At 37.9% G+C, this 20499-nt stretch overlaps 1 protein-coding gene across 3 annotated transcripts; it reads right to left on the bottom strand.

The window, feature by feature from the left end:
• Window positions 1-1321: 1321 nt before the first annotated feature.
• BTBD3 (BTB domain containing 3) lies at window positions 1322-6210 on the bottom strand. Of its 3 annotated transcripts, none has more exons than XM_053459310.1 (5): window positions 6132-6210; window positions 4789-5047; window positions 4522-4612; window positions 4232-4350; window positions 1322-2975 (listed from the first exon to the last, which is right to left on the bottom strand). In XM_053459310.1, exons 2-5 carry the CDS (start codon window positions 4929-4931, stop codon window positions 1943-1945), a joined length of 1386 nt encoding a protein of 461 aa, XP_053315285.1. In that variant the 5' UTR covers window positions 4932-5047; window positions 6132-6210; the 3' UTR covers window positions 1322-1942. The 3 variants fall into 3 exon arrangements, with proteins under 3 accessions (XP_053315285.1, XP_053315286.1, XP_053315284.1); XM_053459311.1 differs by lacking the exon at window positions 6132-6210 and adding an exon at window positions 5829-6074; XM_053459309.1 differs by lacking the exon at window positions 6132-6210 and having other exon boundaries at window positions 4789-5552.
• Window positions 6211-20499: the final 14289 nt, after the last annotated feature.

The raw sequence follows: 20499 nt of genomic DNA, 5'->3' as shown, positions 1-20499 counted from the left end.
TTTTGGCTTTTTTTTTTTTTTTTTTTTTAACTTAGGTAATACGGGATTTGAATATAGGAAAATAAATTACTAAACGCTAAAGGCAAGTTATAGAATCTGATATCTGTGTTGAAATAAACATATTTCTATACGTTAAGTTGTTTTTAATGTAGCCTGGTATTTTTATGAGTGGCAAAAAACAACAAGCAAAGTACTAAGTAGTACTAATAAATTACAGTTTTTAATGACATTTTATAACATATTACTACAATAGAAGAATACATCAGCAAGCAACAATTTCACATCAGTAATATATTTCAACAAAAATAATTTTAAAATTTTAGTTTGAATTTGAAAATGTGCATGGTATGCGAAAAAGGCAAACATAACGTCTGTTATTTGTTAATAGATGCAGTTTCAGTTTTACGATAAATAATGACAGGTAACTTTATGTCTCCTTTGTCACTGGCTTCCAACTTAGGTCTCGGGTCATCTCCATAAGTGCAAACTTTTGGTATTTGCCCGCATTAAGAGGCGGCGCATTCCTTAGCATGGCAGACTATCAGATACAGAATGATCAATCTGTATTTGCAAGAACAGAAAACGTCAACCTTGGTAGCAACTGAGAGTCATAGCATTTTACATTGAGGCTCTGATGTTGTTTACTTAATATTGTTTAAAGTGCAAAAAGGCATATTTTACCTATGTCAGTTAGAATATGGATTCTATGCAGCTATTTACAAGATGCACAATGTGTTGCTGAAGGCAGCAGGTAAAGTGTTAAGAAATGTTATGCAGCTATACGCTAAACTAGCAGAGACGGCTCCAATAACGGTTGTGGATAGACTATGCCTGTCAACTCTTTACCATGCCCATTGCATCAAATTAAAAGACGCAGAGATAAGAGTAGATGCAGGTACAGCGGTACGGCACGCAGGAATCTCTCGATCAGTTGCTGCTTTGTGATGGTAAAATGCAGCCTTAATCTGTAAACCACAAAGATTGCTTTAAAAGCATTTAAGATCTTAACAGTAGTACAAACTGATGGAGGATAAAAAGTCCCAATGTTGCATGACTAACAGAATCAGTTGTGCTTTTTATCTTTTTTTTTTTTTAGAAAGATAATGTTATTTAAAAAAAACAAAAAAGCCAATCGATTAAGAAACTAAAGAAATAAGAAAGCTGCTGGTTCCTTAGCTGGCATTTTAAGCACAGTATTTATTATGAAGCAGCTCCGAGGTCTGTTTCAGACTGGAGAGGAGCTTATAAAACTAGACCAAAACATATAGTTAGAATACATGCAAAGAAAAAAAATATTAATAGGTAGAAAGTAAACTGTAAATTGTGTTTTACTTTCTTGTATGTAGTGCCAGCTCCTTCCTTTTTGCCTAATGAAAGTGTCTCTTCAAAGGTAAGGACATTTTATCTTCCCCTCCGACAATGTTTCACTGAGCGCACAAGAGATTTGAAACGTATCTGTAATTTTTGCTTGGTCAGGGGAATTTACACCGAGTATAACTTAGCAGTGCCAAATCAAACGAGTGTTCAGCATCTAATACGTCTTTCTACTGTGATACACTCGTTAGAAGAAAATAAGTCTCCTTACCAGGTCTTATATCTGACAATAAAAGTCCATATACAAATGTAAAGAATCTAACATGTATGTGCACAGTATAGTAGTAAACCCCATTGTCTATGTTCAAGAGGTGGGATGGATAGATAAAAAAAAATTCATCAAGCAAGCCTTAAGTGAATGAAACCTTTACATTTATAAAATTTATATACAAATATTTCAAAAATGGTAGAATGAATTACAAATGTTAAGTTTATTGCAACTGTAGATGCTTAAGTTAAAATAGTGTTTCTCACTTGTATGTTAAATTACGAATAGACATTTTATACATTCTTGGACTATAAAGACACATGATAAGTGCACCAAACCTTATAAATAAAAAAAACGTTGTCAGGCATAGAAAATTAGTTCTGGAATCTGTCCTCCTTGCACTCCTGTCCCATTTGTGCTGTCTGAAGAGCACTGAAATTGAACCGTTACTTTTCCACACTGCACTTCTGTCATTCCTTCTTGTCCAAAGTAACTCAGTTCATTGCCATCAAGAATCACGCTGGCTGTATAGAAAGTGTCTGGTTCAATTTGAACTGGATACTCAAACCAAACAGGGAATGTATTGCTGGAGCCATCAGAAAAGTATTTACTTAGATTTTGTCCCAGTATCACACCCTGACGTTTAAGCTCAATTTTGGCACTGTACTCTGCTGACCCACAACTGGAACCATAGAGGCCAAAGCCTGCAATGAAAACCCTTTTATCCACTGCAAACTGAATGCTGTCACAACGACCTCTGTAGCGCCATTGGTTGCTACGATAAGCACATGACTGAAACCGGTGGCACCTCTGAGGAACCAGGCCTTTTCTGGGTTTGCTTACAAACTCTAACTCTGGCTTCTTAGCTGCGGTGTACCACAGGAATATATCGTTTGTTTCATTGAGTGTCAAAACTCCTGACTGGGCAGCTCCATTTGCAAAGTCGTCCAGTGCCATTGTAGGGATACGGATTAAGTAGAGCGCTTTGCCCAAAACCTTTCGCTTATTCTCTATAGTAGGAGTTAATTCTTGACGCTGACATTCTACTTCGGCCCAACAAAGAGCAGCCTCAAAGACCACTATTTCTTTGGCATTTAAAGTCTCTCTTTTGAGGATACTTTCAAGTGTCTGAAAGTCAATGTCACAAAAGCCTTCGCTTTTCAATGCAAGTTCCGCCTGTGCATCAATCACTTCCCAGCACCTTTGGGTCAGATCAGGCTCTTCAAACAAGCAACTTTGAGAGAGTAGAACGCATGCATTCTTTGCGCTTAGACTGGTCTCTAGGAAGTTAACGCACGCTCTGGCAAGATGGGGGACAATATACTTTTTAGCAGCATAAAGAGTTGCCAAAACTGTGTCAGCGGCCAAGTCTATTTCGTCACAATATAAATACCTAGGTGAGACAGAAAGAAATTGGGGGGAAAAAAGCTGAATATATATTGCAGAAACAGTGTGGAACCCATTCCACCGAGAATAAAAATATATATTTACATAATAAAGTATAAGGGCATCAGCACACAAATAGAAAAGGATCCTACTTGTTAATAAATAGCCGTTTCATGATTTTTAACTATTAAAAGCCTGAGAAAAGAGTTAACATGTTTAAATAAAACACTGATTTATGTTATCACTAGAGCCTGCATTTTTTTATATGTATAGCTTGGAGGAAAAAGATAGAAAGATGTGTTAGAAACATTTAAATAGGTACAGGAGTAAAGTTTATTTCAGAGGAGAAATGTTAGAACAAACTAAAAACTAGAGGCGTGGATATAATTTAAGATTTAATTCACTAGGAGGCTGGTCGATAAGTGGAACAGCCTCCCAGCAGAAGTGGAAAAGCCTAAAATAGTGACAACATTTAAACATGCATGTAGGTAGGTATATGACTATCCTGAATCTAAGATGAGATCAAGGACTGGTTAAGGTCGGAGTCTCTACATCAGGAAAAACGGACAGACTAGATGGGCAAAATAGTTCTCATCTGCTGTCAGATTCTGTTTCTATGGTATGCAATGGGTTCTCTCAGACAGTTATGGTGCAATCTATATGTATAGTGCAGCATTAAAACGGTTTTATTATGCAGCCCGGATTGTTGATGGCACTACTTGAACCGATACAATATGTCACTAAAGAGTGTTTCAGTTACATAGCAGGGATACATCATATTAACATTATTATTATCATATTAAAATTAACATGTGGTTCTTAAACACATAGGATATCATCAAAAGAACCGAGTATTCAGCAGGAGCTTTTTTTGTGTTGTGTTGTGTTATGAAAGGACAATGAATATGCAATTGATCAAAAACATCCAAATGAGCATGCTCCCCTTAAATGCAAAAATTGCAACCAAAAAGAAGCAAACACAAATTTGATGGTGGGTGGAAGGCAGTGTATCCAAGAGGGACTATAAAAGAAATCCTGTGCTAAGCTGTTAACTCTTAGAGGGTATTAACGTGCCACTCACTAAATCAAAGTAAATTAGATGGACAGCAATATCACCAAAAAGCGGAGGAATACTCAGAAAGCATGTTCTCTATGAGATTTGTGTTTGGTGAAAGATATCATACAACAGATTTCTTCAGTCCTGGCAATAAAAGTACATTGAATCATATGGGTAAAATAGTGTAACCCAAGATTAATGCTTACTTCAGCATAGCCAGAAAGGCAGCAGGTTCAACATCTGGTATCCGAATTTCATCTTTATCTTCCGCGAGTTCACCGTAAAACATTGCATGGAACACAGAGCTTCCAACGGCTAAAACATACTAAAGACATGCAGATTATGAAGTTAAAAATGCATTAATATTACACAATAATGTGAACATATACCTTTTGATATAAAAAGGAGAACACAGATTAATAGACATAGCATTTAAAACCAGTTTCACAATTAGCATAAAGGTTTTAAACATGGCAATAAAAAAAACATTGCTTACTTTGTGTCCAGGTAGCCGCTGGGTCCCACCTGGTGGCCCCACCACAAAATGTACATCTGCCATCAGGTCATTGTTGAACATCACTGCATTTCTAAAATCAGAAGCAAACGTTTGAAGGATCGAGACACAAGCAGCCAAGTCACAGCATGGTGCGAGGATTTTCTACATCAACAGGGAATCTAAAACTTAATTTACTTTCCCCAATTTTATAATAGCCAGTCATTAAAAACAGGGTCCAAGCAACGAAAGTAAAATAGTTGGCCGTACCTTTCTCTGATGGTGCCATAAAGTCCTTGCCAGTTCGGGGATGGGATAGTGTTGTTGTTGTTAAGATTTTGCTGGTGATATTGCTGCATAGAGTTTGAGTTGCTGTTAGCCGGCTTCTTACTGGGAAATATCTCAGCAGCCATCTTCTTCTTCTTTTTGGATTTTAAGGTGATTATCTCATAGCAAACTGGCGGTAACTTGCTGCTGGTGGCCGGATTTACCTTTTTGGGACCTTTTTTTGACCGATTCTTTACAGTTTCTGGAAGCATTAAAAAAAAAGTGAGACATTTCATGTTCTTCCCTATGGCATCGACCATCAGTGTTTTAGCCTGTGCAGCTGAAGCTCTTGGGCTGATCAGAATACTCTGAAATAACCTGTAATCCTAGTTTAGCGATAAAGAAGCTGCTACAGACTGCAAAAGGTGACCTTTCTGAAGTTGCACAAAAAAAATAAAAATATAAAAGGCTTCAAGTTTGATCCAGCACTTGATGTGATAAGTATATTCCAAACATGTCTCCTGTTTTGTTTGCCTTCAAATTTCCGTTAAGATTCAATGCAGCTGAATTATCTATTGTGCTGCGCTGAATAAGAGGCAGCGATCTGCATTACTTATTGTGAATTAGGTTAACAAGATCGGATTCTGCTTAAAGCACAGATAGTCTGTTCGCCGACTCACGCCGTGTGCTGAATGGATTTGAAGAGTAGAAATTGCAGCCTTGCAGATGGTGTCAGGCAGTCAATAGCTTCAAGCCAATAGCTGAAGCCACAGATAATGATTGGACCAAGCATCACAGCAAGTGTTTGTAATATACATAGCCCTTTTTTTTGTTAAAGGGGAAACGAGAAACTGCATATACATACAGCACATAGCCGAAAAATCACATGTAAAGCATGCAATAAACACACAGAGGAAGCGCACCGCAGAACAAAACAACCTAGCACTCAAGAGGTTAAACTGTACAGCACACATCCTATTTTCGTTTTGCTTATGGATCAGGAAAGTGATCTAAAACGAATGATTGGAGATAAATCACTGCACCTTACCGCGTCACTTAAATCTGCATTCGTGAAAGTGATTTGAAAGAAATCATTCCTTGAATTCAAACAGAAGACAAAGCTTTTGCTACGGATTACTAACCACAGTTAAAAGATGAGGTCACCGCTTTGGCGTTAATCCGTTCTCTTTCCAAACAACATAACAGTCTCTGACAGGAGCACAAATTTACTAAGCTGTGCTAATTAGGGCAATGGCTATAGCAGAGACGCGCTTTTATACAGAGACAGAAAACGTGTGAACTTCTCAAAGAGAAAACAGGACAGAGAACTATTTAAAGCATCTTACCTTTAACACATCCTTATTATATGCATATCCATATGTACTGCGCACGCGCACGCACACGCACGCATGCGCGCACGTACGCACACACGCGCGCGCACACTTTGTTAACCAAACCAGGAAGTTTGCTCCCAAAGAGAATCCATTAGGACCACATTTTAGGACATGAGCCTGATGCCTAATCAGTAATAAACTATTAATAAGAATAAATAGTAAAATAAAAATCCTGCATCAACGTAAACTTACTTAACCCCTTCCTTACCCCATTTACAGATTTATTGTCTTCTACCAACTGTGTTTCAAGCAGCAATGATGTAAGTTAGACAGATTTTTAGTAAAGCCTAGATTTATTAATGTGTTTTGGAAAGAGGCTTGTAAAGCATGTTAAATTATGCTAACATTTGCCATCTGCCAAGCCAAAAGCAAGGTTAAGGTGTTATGGGAAATGCACCTGGAACACTTGTCAAGCGTCGCAATGCTAGCATCTTGTGTTATCCCTGCATTCTAACCCAGAGGTTCCATTTATTATTCTCTGGGGAGGAAAAAAGGCTTCCTAGATTAACTATCTTCCATTACAGAATTTTATTTATTTATATACAAGTCAATTCACTTATATACAAACAAAATATATAATTCGCAGTCACATAGTGAGAACTAGTACTGTTTAAGGTTGTTGCAAGATTACTCATCAACATGCTATATTACCAACATTGAGAGCAAAAGAGTTTACCCATCTTAAAATGCCTTAACCGTTTGAGTGCCTGGAATGACGACGCATATTTTTTCCCCCTCTCGGAGGGGCCAAGCCAAGTTTTTGTTGTTTATATTTAGGCGGTAGATACCTTCATCGGAAGGTAAAATACCGTATTTGCTCGATTATAAGACGACCCCCCAAAATCTGAATATTAACTTAGGAAAAAAAGAAAAAGCCTCAATATAAGACGACCTTAAAGGAAAAAAGTTTTACCAGTAAATGTTTATTCATGTAAACTATTTTTTTAATAAAAGCTATGATTGAGAAAAATATTTTTTTTGTTTTTATTTCCTTGTATTTTCCAACCTGTCCCCCAGTTACGCACATCTGCCCCCAGGCTTGCCACACCAATATGGCACTGTGGCCCATGATATGCCTTTTAACCCTTATATGCCACTGTACCCCATGGTATGCCTTTTGACCCCCTATGTGCCACTCTGCCTCCAGAAATGCCTTATACCCCTATATCCCATTCCGGCATTTAGGGGGTTAAAATGCATATTATGGGGCAGAGTGGCATATAGGGAGGTATAAGGCATTCCAGGAGGCAGAGTGGCATTAAGGGAGTTAAAAGGCATTGTATAGAGCACTCTGCCTCCAGAAATGCCTTATACCCCTATATGCCACTCTGGCATTTAGGGGGTTAAAAGGCATATTATGGGGCAGAGTGGCATAAAGGGAGGTATAAGGCATTTCAGGAGGCAGAGTGCTCTATTAAATTCCCCCTTAATGCCACTCTGCCTCCTGAAATGCCTTATACCTCCCTATATGCCACTCTGCCCCATAGTATGCCTTTTAACCCCCTAAGTGCCAGAGTGGCATATAGGGGTATAAGGCATTCCAGAAATGCCCTATGCCCCCATTTAACACACACACACACTTACCGGTGCTTCCAATTTCCTGCTGTATTGCCGGGGCAGCGGGTTGACGTCTCCTTCCGCTGCAGCCGGAAGGAGGTGGAGTTGGCAGCGGGGGTTGTCTCCTTCCGGCTGCAGCGGACGTTGTCTACGCGGATTGCCCCGGCAATGCAGCAGGAAGCACCGGTAAGTGTGTGTGTGGGGGGGTGTTAAATGGGGGGGGGACAGGAGGATCCAGGTCCCCTGCAGCGGTGCGGGGGATCTGGATCTTAGTCTCATAATGAGACCTCTATTTGAGGTCTGATTAGAAGACGACCCCGATTACAAGACGAGGGATATTTTTCAGAGCATTTGCTCTGAAACAAACCTCGTCTTATAATCAAGCAAATACGGTATGTATTAAACAAAAAAAAAAGTGGTAAAATGGCCCTAGTAAAATGCCCCGTGATGTCTCCTTTTCATTAACATATGGTTTTTAGGGGTAGCTTTAATATCTGTGACCATTATTACATTTGAGTCTCAACTTACTAAGAATAAAAACCAAAACCTGGAATTTGGAAAAAACGTGATGCACAGCTTGTAATATCCGCCTGTAAGTCAGAATTAACAAAGATCCTGGGCATATAGGGTTGTTTCCAAAGTTAATGAATATATATACTTTTATTGCTATTTTGTAAAATGTTATTAAATGAGATGTTGTCGGCCAAACACATCTCCCTGCGCATGATATAGCTACTGCCAGTCAGCTGCAGCGCTGGCTCGGTGGATGCTGCAGGCAGGGGTCTATTCAAACTTCCATGCACGTGTGCTGTAAGCGCCCCTATTGATAGCAATGTGAGTGCCTTCCTGACACTGACTGGCTGTATTTATTTAAATATATACAATTATTCGAATCTATATACCAACGGCATTACATTTTCACAATACTGATTGCTTTCGCTTACTTGCTAGGCAACACAAAGTTGATTTTGTTTGCGGGAAGGAGGTTAAGCAGAAAATCAGGATCACACTGAGACGTATGCCAAGAATAGTGGCTAATGTTGGCTTTCTCCCCAGAAGGTCTTGTGTTGCTGTACTCTTGCAACAACTTTCTGCTCCCTTGCGTGTAACTTGCCGATATTAATCAAATGCGTGGAGCTACATGAACTGAAATAAGAATATACTGTAGAGCAAACCTCCATGGCTACAAGGAACTACTCACAGAACTGGCTAGGCAAACGGTAGATATGCGTGTAGAGTATTTCAATTCACAGTTACATTTGTTTGACACCTGCAAAGATTATAAAAAAAATAAAACGATACTGAAGGGAATACAGCATGAAAAGTGTAAGAAACATCAGCATGGTTCAGACAATTTGGAACTTGTCTTCCCAGGAGACTAATCAGATACCACGGGTACATCAGAGCAGGATAGATGCAATGCCTTTTCACTAGGATTCACGAAGCACGTACAGGAATACTGAATCTAGTCGGTACCTACCCAGAAAAGCTGTGTAGCAAGACGTACATGGACAGTGTAATGTTTATGACAGCATCACCAAAGAAGACTGCGTATTGAAAGTATTTGTACTTTCATATGCAATCTTTAAAAAGCTAATTCACACGTCTGAAGATAAAGCTGAATTCCAATTGGTGTCTTGGTATTTTCAGTTTAGCTTAAAGCTTTCTTGCATAAAGTAAAATAGCACCAATTCTATATTTTATATATAGTTGTCAATGTTGGAATTTACCATGATGCATGTCTTAAGGTGAAAGACCAAGGGCACGTGGTGGAGTACGACTGGACCAAAGAGGGGTATGCCTATAGTAGGAGGATTCCTACAAAATGATATAATTTACTGGTACCATCAGGATTGTGATGCGATTTTGTTGGTTTAGTTCATGAGAAGTTAGAGAAACGACTGGGTTCTAATGGTCTAGAGTGATCCATCATTGATTCTCAAGAAAATAAAATAAAATAAAAATAAAGTCAATACTGCCCTTTAAGATGTTGATCAAGTATACAAATGGAAACGTCTATCAGACATCTATCTAGCAATTAATTCACTAGAAAGGCAGTTTGCAGGAGACGTGCAGTTCAAACTGACCAACTGCTATATCCTATGAAGAGCCAACCTCAGTGAGCTTATATTGCAAGATCTTAGCTGGTTCTAGATGATGTTAAATCAGTAGGATTTATAAACATTTTTGCTGAATCACACATTAAGAGGGCAAGTTTGGCTTTAACTGCAAGAGAAATTTACAAGTTATGCCTTTCACAATGTATATAGAACATAAGTACCTGCTCTTCTGAGGACCTGAAGACCATAGTCTTCCACGTACCAGAAGTGGGGCGCAAGAACATGTGGAAAAATAATAATAAAAAACAATAGTGTAATATGTTCTAATAAAAGTAAATATATGGTGTGTTGAATGCACTCACACAAGTGACTTCAAAAGAGGCTTATCAATAGATCTTTGATTTTTCTCAAGGTCTGAAATATAAGTAAAAGGCCACAAATGGTGCAGTATCTTCTTATAAATATTTAATATGGAATATCCAGAAAACTTACAAGAAAGTTGGCATAACCGATTTGTTATGCATAAAAATCGGTTATGCCAACTTGCTTGTAATTTTTCTGGATATTCTATATTAAATATTTATAAGAAGATACTGATTTTTAACAAGCCAAATACCCAGGAGTGCTCTTCTCCAACATAAGGAGAAGAACTAGAACACCTGTGTTCCCCTGGTGGTAATAAAGTAACAGAAGCACGCAACAATATCATTAAGGGCTTGCAACCAATGATTTGAGCATCAGACACTTATGTGGGATATTTTAGTAGAATGACACTTCATATCATACTTCTTCATCTTCATAGTTTTCCGGTCAGGAACAGAAAATCCCATAAAGAATACCAAATTTTAGGCCCAGCAAATATAGAACTTCAATGGAACAGAAGTCTCACTTAACTCCAATAACTAAACACATGCTCTACTTTGCATGTAATAACGTGCACTGGAGTCCAGGCAAAATAGACTTCAACATGCATTAAAAATTAAAATAGAATCTTGGAGTAGGCTTTTTAATAGATGATTTCAAGTTGTGCCACCTTTGTTGATGTGAGCAACAGAACACAGAGAACGGACACAGCGGACATCTTGATTTCAATAATCGAAAACGTTATGCCACCTTTAGAAGCAATTCTAAAGAACGGGACCTTGGAGGTCCAAAATGTATGAATTGGGCAGTTCTAATATTGTTTTTAAGAGCATTTTCTCTGCAACAGATTATTTATTTAACAAAATACAGTTTGAATGTAACAAACACTATTTAACGTATTCTATGTTCTTGTTCGTAGATGGTCTCGACAACAAATAACGAGCACACAAAGTTATTATTAAAGATTTAACCTATTAATAAAGTTCAAAACTATTAAATAATGCACACAAGGGCATTGATATACTGATTTTGCTTCCGCTTGAGTCAGTGGTAAAGTGCTAAGGTGGACGTGAAAGTATTTAATGAGGCTGGAGTTAATCTGTGGAAGTCATAAATGGAAATAAAATAAATGGGCTAATAATTCTTGTAAAAGGCACAAGAGAACACTAAATAGTCTTTAAAATCCACCAGGCTTAATTAAAAATAGTGCCTTGAGTGTTACAGCCGCTAAAAAATACAACACAATCTGACGATCAGACATTGTGGGGGCATAATTGGTCTCAGCAGGAGTGACTGGCATTGTCTGTTGTGATAATCAGGCATTGTGACATGCCTCCAGATTACTGCAATATTTTTAAAACTTTGAATTTTAATTAAATGTAAATGCACCGCTAAGGCTCCCTTTTATGCTATTGATTGTTGTGTCCGCAAAGAAGAAAACTGTAGTAACAATATGACTAGTGGGACATGAATTATTGAATTGCAAATATAAGTAAATCGGACAAAAGCAGAAAATGGGAAAAGCGTAAATATGGATTTTTTTCCTAATATTAGAGAATAAAAAAACTAATCTAATGTATTGAAGGTGTTAAGTCTGTCTTTCCAAATCCTAGGCATTGTAGTCCAGTATAAACCCTGTGCCCCTCAAACAATGGAATTGAGTCTAGAACAGTTTTCTCCCATGAACAGATATAGTCGTTTGTGGAAAGGCCCTTTACTAGCTTGTTATTACTGCCACTGAAATGTAACGTTTTCTTTAATATTAACATATTTTGTTAAAAAAAAAAATTACTATATGACTCACTGTCCTGCACTGAGCTTTAAAGCATATCTTTGGGAATTAAATACAGTAAAGATAAGAGCCGAATCGCGCCCTTTAATATTTAACTTCCTTTCCACAGAGACTAAATTCCTTATGATACTCATTATTAAACGTTCTTGTCTAAAATAAAACAAATCAAAAATAATTGATTTCCTCTCTGGATTCAAACGCTATATAAAACCAGGACATCAAGCTAGAAGTTAAACAATTTAGCAAAGGATTTTTGCAGAAAGTGATTTTTTTTCAATCTGATTTTAGTGGATAATAGAATTAGATAGGAACATGTACAAACGTTCAATTGAAACCACTGCATATCAGAATTTCATAAAGCGGTAATGCTTCTATTAACTATGCTTTCCTATGACACAAATGCTAAGTGGCAGTATGATAAATATTAAACAGAGACACTACGTCTGCGCTCAATCCCAAATTACAGTATTGATGTGAATGATCACAATAATGCGAAACATAGCCATCTTTAAAGGAATACTCCAGTCATCAAATGCACTTTAATGCATATGCTAGCTGCATGGGCCCTTCAACTTTTCATGGTTTTGTAGAAAACGTATGGGAATATGTATCTACCTTTGCTGGTCCCCAGCTATTTTGCATACAGATACTTAATGATAACTTACTATTCAGACTAGTGATGGGAAGTTCGGATCATTAAAGTGAATCGGATCATTTCGATTCGTTCACTGAAATGATCCAATTCATGATCCGGATCACTCAGTGTGCCTGCACGGAGTTACTGTTTTCCAGTAACTCCGTGCAGGCACACTAACGATTGGCCCCGCCCCTTTCATTATGAATCCTCCCCCCTGCCTCCAGTGATGTCAATGAAGGTAGAGAGTCGTTCAAAGATTCGGATCTTACAGGGATCCGAATCTTACGTGATCCGGATCACTGTAAGATCCGGATCATTGTAAGATCCGGATCATTGTAAGATCCGGATCTTTGAACGACTCTCTGCCTTCATTGGCATTCTAATCATTTAGAGAATATCACCATACTGTTATAAATAAATTCATTAATAATCACTGCCCCCAGGATTTACATTCCCCTTAACCTGCAACTGCACCTTAAGCTAACTTTATTAAATTAATTAAATTAACCCTCACCATTAAATTAACCCTAAACACCCCATCAACCATGACTGCCCCTAAAATTAACCCTTAACACCCCATCAACCATGACTGCCTCTAAAATTAACCCTTAACACCCCATTAACCATAACTGCCACAAATTAACCCTAAACACCCCATTAAGCATAACTGCCCCCAAATTAACACTAAAGACCCCATTAAGCATAACTGCCCCCAAATTAACCCTAAACACCTCATTAAGCATAAATGCCCCTAAATTAACAGTAAAGACCCTATTAAGCATAACTGCCCCCAAATTAACCCTAAACACCTCATTAAGCATAACTGCCCCTAAATTAACACTAAAGACCCCATTAAGCATAACTGCCCCCAAATTAACCCTAAACACCTCATTAAGCATAACTGCCCCTAAATTAACACTAAAGACCCCATTAAGCATAACTGCCCCTAAATTATCCCTAAACACCCCATTAAGCATAACTGCCCCTAAATTAACACTAAAGACCCCATCAACCATACCAATTTATTAGGTAATTTATCTGGAGTACATGCAATTAATTTAGGGGCAGTTATGGTTAATGGAGTATTTAGGGTTAATTTCAGGGGCCGTTATGGTTAATGGGGTCTTTAGGGTTAATTTCAGGGGCCGTTATGGTTAATGGGATCTTTACGGTTAATTTCAGGGGCAGTTATGGTTGATGGGGTATAAGGGTTAATTTTATGCTGATGACTGAGGGTTAATTTAATTAATTTAATAAAGTTAACTGTAGGTGCAGTTATAGGTAAAGGGGGGCAAACTCAGGGGAATCTAAATCCTGGGGGCAGTGTGAACATTATTAATGTATTTATTTATAAAAGTATGGTATCAGTAATATTCTCTGAATGATTCGAATCTCTGTAAGATTCGGATCCTTGTAAGATCCGGATCCCTGTAAGATTCGAATCATTTGAATCATTCGACTCTTCGGATCATTCGACTCTTCGGATCATTCGACTCTTCGGATCATTCGACTCTTCGGATCATTCGACTCTTTGAACGACTCTCTGACTCTATGAGTCATCGTTCCTGTGTGAATTAATGAGCTGTAACCTGACCCCAGAGTCTGTGTCTGAGTGCTCTGCAGATGACTCACAGCTCTAGGATCAGGTTACAGCTGCATGATTCACAGACTGAACCGCTACAAATGAATCATTCAGTCTAGTGAACCGATTCATCCGGATCACTAAAAAGAACCGGATCAAATGAACGATTCGTTCATGATCCGGACATCACTAATTCAGACCCCCGTGCACATGCATGCCAAACGTTCACAATGAATGGCAAGAAATGTCAGACCACCAAGGAAGACTGCAGTGTCTAGCTCAGAATCCCCCCTCCCCCGCATTTTGAAGAATGGATATGAAAGTATTCATAGTGTACTTTAATTGAGGTTTTTCCTTAGTGTGCATGTCATGGACAAACTGTCCACTTAACAATTAGGAAAAGTAGCCAGCATTCAAATTCAAACCTATATACACAGCAATTAAACAAAGCCAAGCAACATAACCCAACATCATCTATTAAGGCATCCCAATGGTGGGCAGGAAGTATGTTACACCTAATACTGCTTCCCTGCCTAGGGCTTGAAGAAAATGAGCCAGAGTGGGTATCTGGTTGACACAGTGACTAGAAATCACTTCCTGGTACCCAGGGGTTTGCAGGAGAAGGAGGTAGCACTAGCGAAAGGCTGCCACTGGGAATCCGAGCCTGCAAGGGTATAGTGAAGCACGTGCTGAGAGACACCCACTGCGTTACATGACACAGAGGTGGAAGACAGGCAGCAGTGCAGTTGGTGCGCAAGGTGAAAGGGAGTAGTGTATGTATGTACTGTAGTGCCAGTGCATGTGTAAAACCATGTGATAGTGGATGTCTGAGCATATGGTGTGTTACTGTATGGCATTAGCATGAGTGTGTATGTCAGCATATAGTGTTTGCATGGGTGGGTTACTGTAAGGTGTCAGTGTTTGAGCATATAATGCTAGCATGTGTGTCTTACTTTGAATGGTCTTAGAATGTGTAAGGTGTTAACATGAGTGTGTGGATATTAGTGTATGGTGTTATTGTGAGTGTGTGTCTGTCAAAGGTTAGCCTAGGGTTTGTGGCACCTGGGAGATGGAGAAGAGGATGTGCGCTGCACGAGGTCACGCAGCATTACATGTCATGAGCAAGCATGAAGGATACATCAACTTAAATGAACACTGAATTGATTTTTCTTTAATTGTTAAATGTAATTATCAATTTAGAAATGTATTTCTCAATTATTACCTTGACTTACCAATAATTTGTATTAGTTTATCAGCTAATTAAATGCTAATTTTCTGATTTATTAAATAGATTATTGACATATATTTGCCAAATATTTATTGAATTGACCTTCTATCTTTATCTTTAGAATAGGACCATTTTCTAAATGATGATATATATATGTATTAAGGGGACATATGATGGTGGAATATCAGCTTAGACATAAGGGAGAGATAAATAAACACATGACTGGCTTCCAGATCCAAACCACATTTTTCGAATCCTAGTCAAAAGGGTCATGTATTATCAAAAAGAGTACACAAGAAAGTGAATACATTGGTAGAAATGCAGAATCAACAAAATGGTACGCAGACAAAACAAACTATAAGAAGAAAAAGAAAATGTTGCAACGCAGATGGTATTGATTCAAATAGACCGGTTAACACAGGAAAACACAACAGGAGACTTTCACTGTATGTTTATAGGATTAAATCGTGTAATGAATTCTTAAAGGAAAAACACAGATTCGGCAGTCCCTGGGAGAGTCACGTAAAAGAATGTAAAAGAATTTGGGACTTGAAGGTTATTTCGGTACACACGACTTGAGCCAGATGCAGCGCTAAGGGTTTTTGGGAGGTTTCTGCATAAATATCTGTTGGGTCACACCTCAAAAACATATTTATGCAAAAATAAAACACTAAAGGAATGCAATGTTAGGAAATAACATTTCTTGAATGAAGAATACATTGTAGTGATATAGTTTTATGAAAAAGTCTCACAGTAGCTGCCTAATCTTTAGTAAGGGCAAGAACAGTTCAAGAGAGGCCATGGGGGAACACAGACAACATACAATTAAATGTGCGCTAGATCGTTTTTAGGAAAGGGGCAAAACATCTGATGTTCTAGATCACATTTAGTATGTTACAGAAAGTTGATAAATGTCACAATTTTTACATTTTGTTTTATAAAACAACCTGTCATGTTGCAGTATTTGGTATTGAGGTCCACAACTTTAATGTTTACAGAAATATGCTAGAAATATTAGCCATTTTTATGAAAATTAGGTACAGTCAGTACCTAATGACTGTAAATATGAAGATTACGGAATTCTCTATATGTGTTGACAAAGTGTGCCTTTGTAGGGACACAAAGGGTTATAATCAGACACGCCTTTGCGTAGCAATAAAAGTAACGTGTAAAAATATGAATATAAGAGGACCCTGTTGGAAAACAAAACCTCTGTTTTTGCTTGAGTGTAGAAACACTTTTCCTGCTCCGCGAATCAGTCATATTCTTGTATCTTGGAGTACTTCTGCAAAAGGGTGGAGACAAGGTTTGCAGCTCTCCCCTTTTCCTCCAATCTGTGTGCAGAGGCTACACTCTTTTGCCGAAGTACCTGGATAAACGAAGAAGATACCAAGCGGACAAAAACAAAAACCAGAGCTGTGGAAAAGGAGACAGGGACACAGAATCGGTTGACGGAGAAGGTAAGGACATCGAGAGAGAGTCTGAACGAGAGCGTCAAATCCCTAGGCTTAGTCGGCTGTGCCTCAGATCTGAGGTCTGAATAAAAGTCAACCTCAATTATAAGCCAAGGTCATTTTTCAAGTCAATTTTTTTCTGTAAAAACTCATCCTATACTCTATATGGTACATAGTATACATGCTCATGCGCATGCTCAGCACCTTTTTGCTGGAAAAAAATGCGTTAGGTAGTTTAAACTGCCGCGCCAGCACATTTTCATCATGGAGAATAAGCCACGGCTTAGGGGAAAATGCTGACATGCGCTTTAAGAGCGGTGGCAGAAAAATGGGACCTATCACATTATTGGTACACATTCTACCATGAATACTTTGGAGCTGGGATCTTAACTGATAAGGGTTCTATATTACCTTCCCAAAGCTAAACAGTTGAGCAGATTAAGTATTTTGCCAGTTTAATATAACCAATAAAAAATTGGGTCGCTTTTAATATTGTGAGATGGAGTTGATTGGCAAGTTCCTATATTACTAGGAACTTTTTGAAGCTACTTTTGCCTATTTTATATTATTAATGAGATTATATTGTCTTAATCTTATTTTTCTGCAAGATTAAGGGGTGTACAAGGTTGTATTTACATAGTAATTACAACATTGCCGAGTACTTATTTTCCAAGGTATTCTCTCATGTACATAAGAAGCTAGGAATGAAAGATTACATTTAAATGTCATGTATTTTATATAAAATATTTTTTTATAACACTATAGGAAAATATTGTATTTCCACAAAATTTTCCAATTAACTGTTCTTAGAAAGCCTTGTTTCTGAGCTTCAGCCATCAAAGGTCACTAGCATGCATTCAATTAATTCCCTGTAATTATATATACCGGTGGATACGGAACGCCTTAGTGATGCATAATCTACTTGTGAGACTTCTGACTTCAATAAATATTTGATTTGTAAGCTTTAATATTTGTCACAATGTAAAGAGGATTTGGGGAAATATTTGCTTAGACACTCAATGTCATTCTACGATGAAACCATGTTCCAGAAGAGGACAGCGAACTACCAGTACTTAATGTTCCCCTGTGTATTGCACAACTAAAACTCTATTAGAATTCTGCAAATTGCTGATGATATATTTTTACGAATTTGTCATGCGTTTGAAATATTGAATGATCAATAAAGGTCACAACCCTATCAGTTTGATTATATTGTGTGTCATCGGTAAAGTAAAGTGCTTTTAACTAAGACTTCAGCCGATATAATTTCTTGCGGTCCACAACAGCTGCCCTGGGAACATCAGGGAAAATGTTAAGTGGTAGGAGTGAAATTAAATCTGCACACATTCACAAACCTCATTAACTCTTGCCATACTGTTTTAAATGTTCTATCTTAATTAACTATTTCATCAAATTATTCTGCATCTCCCATGTGATTCCCTGAGCTGCAAGACTTTGGGGATACTACAAGGTAACCGTTCCCTGAGCTAAGCCAGAGATGTGCTCTGAAATCAACGATAACTAAATGTTTAGAAAACCAACGGTGCTCCGTGAATAGCAAGTTCACAGGATCAAGGGTTCTCTCGAAGACTATCCTCAAGCTGTCTGCCATTGTATAATTCCCTTGGTTCTCTCAAAATGTAAACTATAATTATTTCACAAAGGTCGTTCAAAGATGCTTCAGTACATTTGTACTCATCCAGAAGGTCTGTCTCTTATGCCCAAGGCTAAAAATGTGATCATGTACGTGTGGGCACTCCTGGTCCTAATTTCTTTGGCATTAACTAAAGAAAATGCAAAGCTAACCATTATATAGCCTTTCAAATAATTCTAATTATTATTATTATTATTATTTTATTAAGATAATTTATCTAAAATAGGTACTATTATTACTATTATATAGGACACAAAAGTACAGATAAACCTCTTGCAAATATGTTTACAAAATCCAAAAATAACATTCCTAACCTAATATGCAGCTGACAAAACATGGTATTGAAGAAAAACTACAACTGTTCTGGAAACAAAAAAGATAATTATGTTTAAGTGTTAATGGGATACTGATGATAGTATAAAAAAAGGAGTTTGCTTTAAAACAAATGATGCAAAACAATTTTTATATATATATACACACACACAGCACATAAATGAACCAAGTATATTCCTCATTTATTTTCTGGGGAAACAAGCAATTTATTTTCTGTTCCTTACACTTGAAGAGTCTATTTTCTGTCCCCGTTACCCAGAAAACACCTAAATACCAGACTGAATCAGCTTCTTATAACCTCGTGAGGCCCCCAGACAGAAAGTACAGACATTTAATAAAGCAGAAAATAGACGATGTCAGCATAAACTGCTGCTGCAAATTCAAGGACAGGTTGAAGAAAGAAAGGTAAATAAGCCATGGTCACCTGTATGGTATCTCTGAAAGGTAATCAATCGCATTTCTGAATATTCCTTCCAGTGCATTATAAAAATCAATAGTTCAGTGTTGAGACTAACTTAAAAACACACAATTGAAAAGGCTATCAGATAAACAATTAAATGGCAAAAGGAACACTTCCTATTCATTTTACAGTAAATTATATTTAACAGGACTATGACATCATTTGTGCATTTGTTTTTTTTTTGCCATGTTGACCATAATGCCAAGCCTGCCTATAAAATGACAAGTTTGTAGAGGAACATGAACAGGATGTAAACAGAACAGTAACGTTTTGTCATTGGTTAATGCATTTGTTCCTAGACCAAGATTTTACTTATTGATACATCACTTTAAAGGGTTAAGCTTAGTTTTGAAACACAAGCCCACGTCTCAAGTAGTCCATTTCCATTCTACCTGTCATGAGACTCCTGTCAAGCCCTTTACCGAATCAGATCTGACGGTCAAGACCATATTAAATTAATGCTTTAACACCAAGGCACATTTTTTTGGGGCGGATTTTCAGGAAGTTGGGTCTAGAGAGAAAAGGGGTAAGTAACGCGATCTAAAGGTAAGGTACAGGTGTTTTCCCCTATGTGCCGTAGCTGCTTTGAAGAGCGAAAAGTCCTGCATGAAAGCAGGCTGAAGTCAAACTTATTCCACCAGCGGGAATTGCATTTTCAACTTGCCAAGTTCTATATGCGCTTTAAAGGGTCGACGCCAGAGAGGAAGAGGTGCATGTCAGCAGCAGCCCTCCACCAGCACCAAACTATTCTTGCCACTGACTGGCTGCTTAGAGCAAGATCATAATCATAATGGAGAATCCGCTGCTGTGCGAAATAATTCTGGTATTTCATAAAGTTCAAACAATCTGATTTTTATAGCAGGGCTTGGCAAACCCTGGGCGCCAGTGTATATGTGTGTGGGGGCAGGCATTTGTAAAGGCGCTGTGTGTGTATATGTGTGTATGGTTAGGTGTGTATAAGGACAGTGTATGTGCAGGCATTTGTAAGGGCAGTGTATATCGCATGGTCTAAATCCATAACAGGAAATGCCTTTTCTGTCAGGAAAGAGAACATACGTTAAAGCAAATTACTGATACGCAGAAAAAGAAAAAGGCAAAACAACTTTGTATCTGTCTTCTGCATGAAAGAAAAATGTTTGGTCCATGTTTGATACGGGTTCAGGCTTAATCTGGCCCATGGTTTATACTGGAAAGACTTAA

Source organism: Spea bombifrons, chromosome 3 (assembly GCF_027358695.1).
Source record: "Spea bombifrons isolate aSpeBom1 chromosome 3, aSpeBom1.2.pri, whole genome shotgun sequence".
Taxonomy (NCBI): domain Eukaryota; kingdom Metazoa; phylum Chordata; class Amphibia; order Anura; family Pelobatidae; genus Spea; species Spea bombifrons.
This window is presented reverse-complemented; position numbering and strand designations above follow the sequence as displayed.

Excerpts from the sequence above, each read along its gene's own strand:
- BTBD3 (XM_053459309.1), bottom strand. The coding sequence starts at position 5,105 with ATGGTCGATGCCATAGGGAAGAACATGAAATGTCTCACTTTTTTTTTA. Across the intron at positions 4,613-4,788 it reads TATGGCACCATCAGAGAAAG|AAATGCAGTGATGTTCAACA; the intron begins GTACGGCCAACT and ends TTCTGATTTTAG. Across the intron at positions 2,976-4,231 it reads GCCTTTCTGGCTATGCTGAA|GTATTTATATTGTGACGAAA; the intron begins GTAAGCATTAAT and ends TGTCTCACCTAG.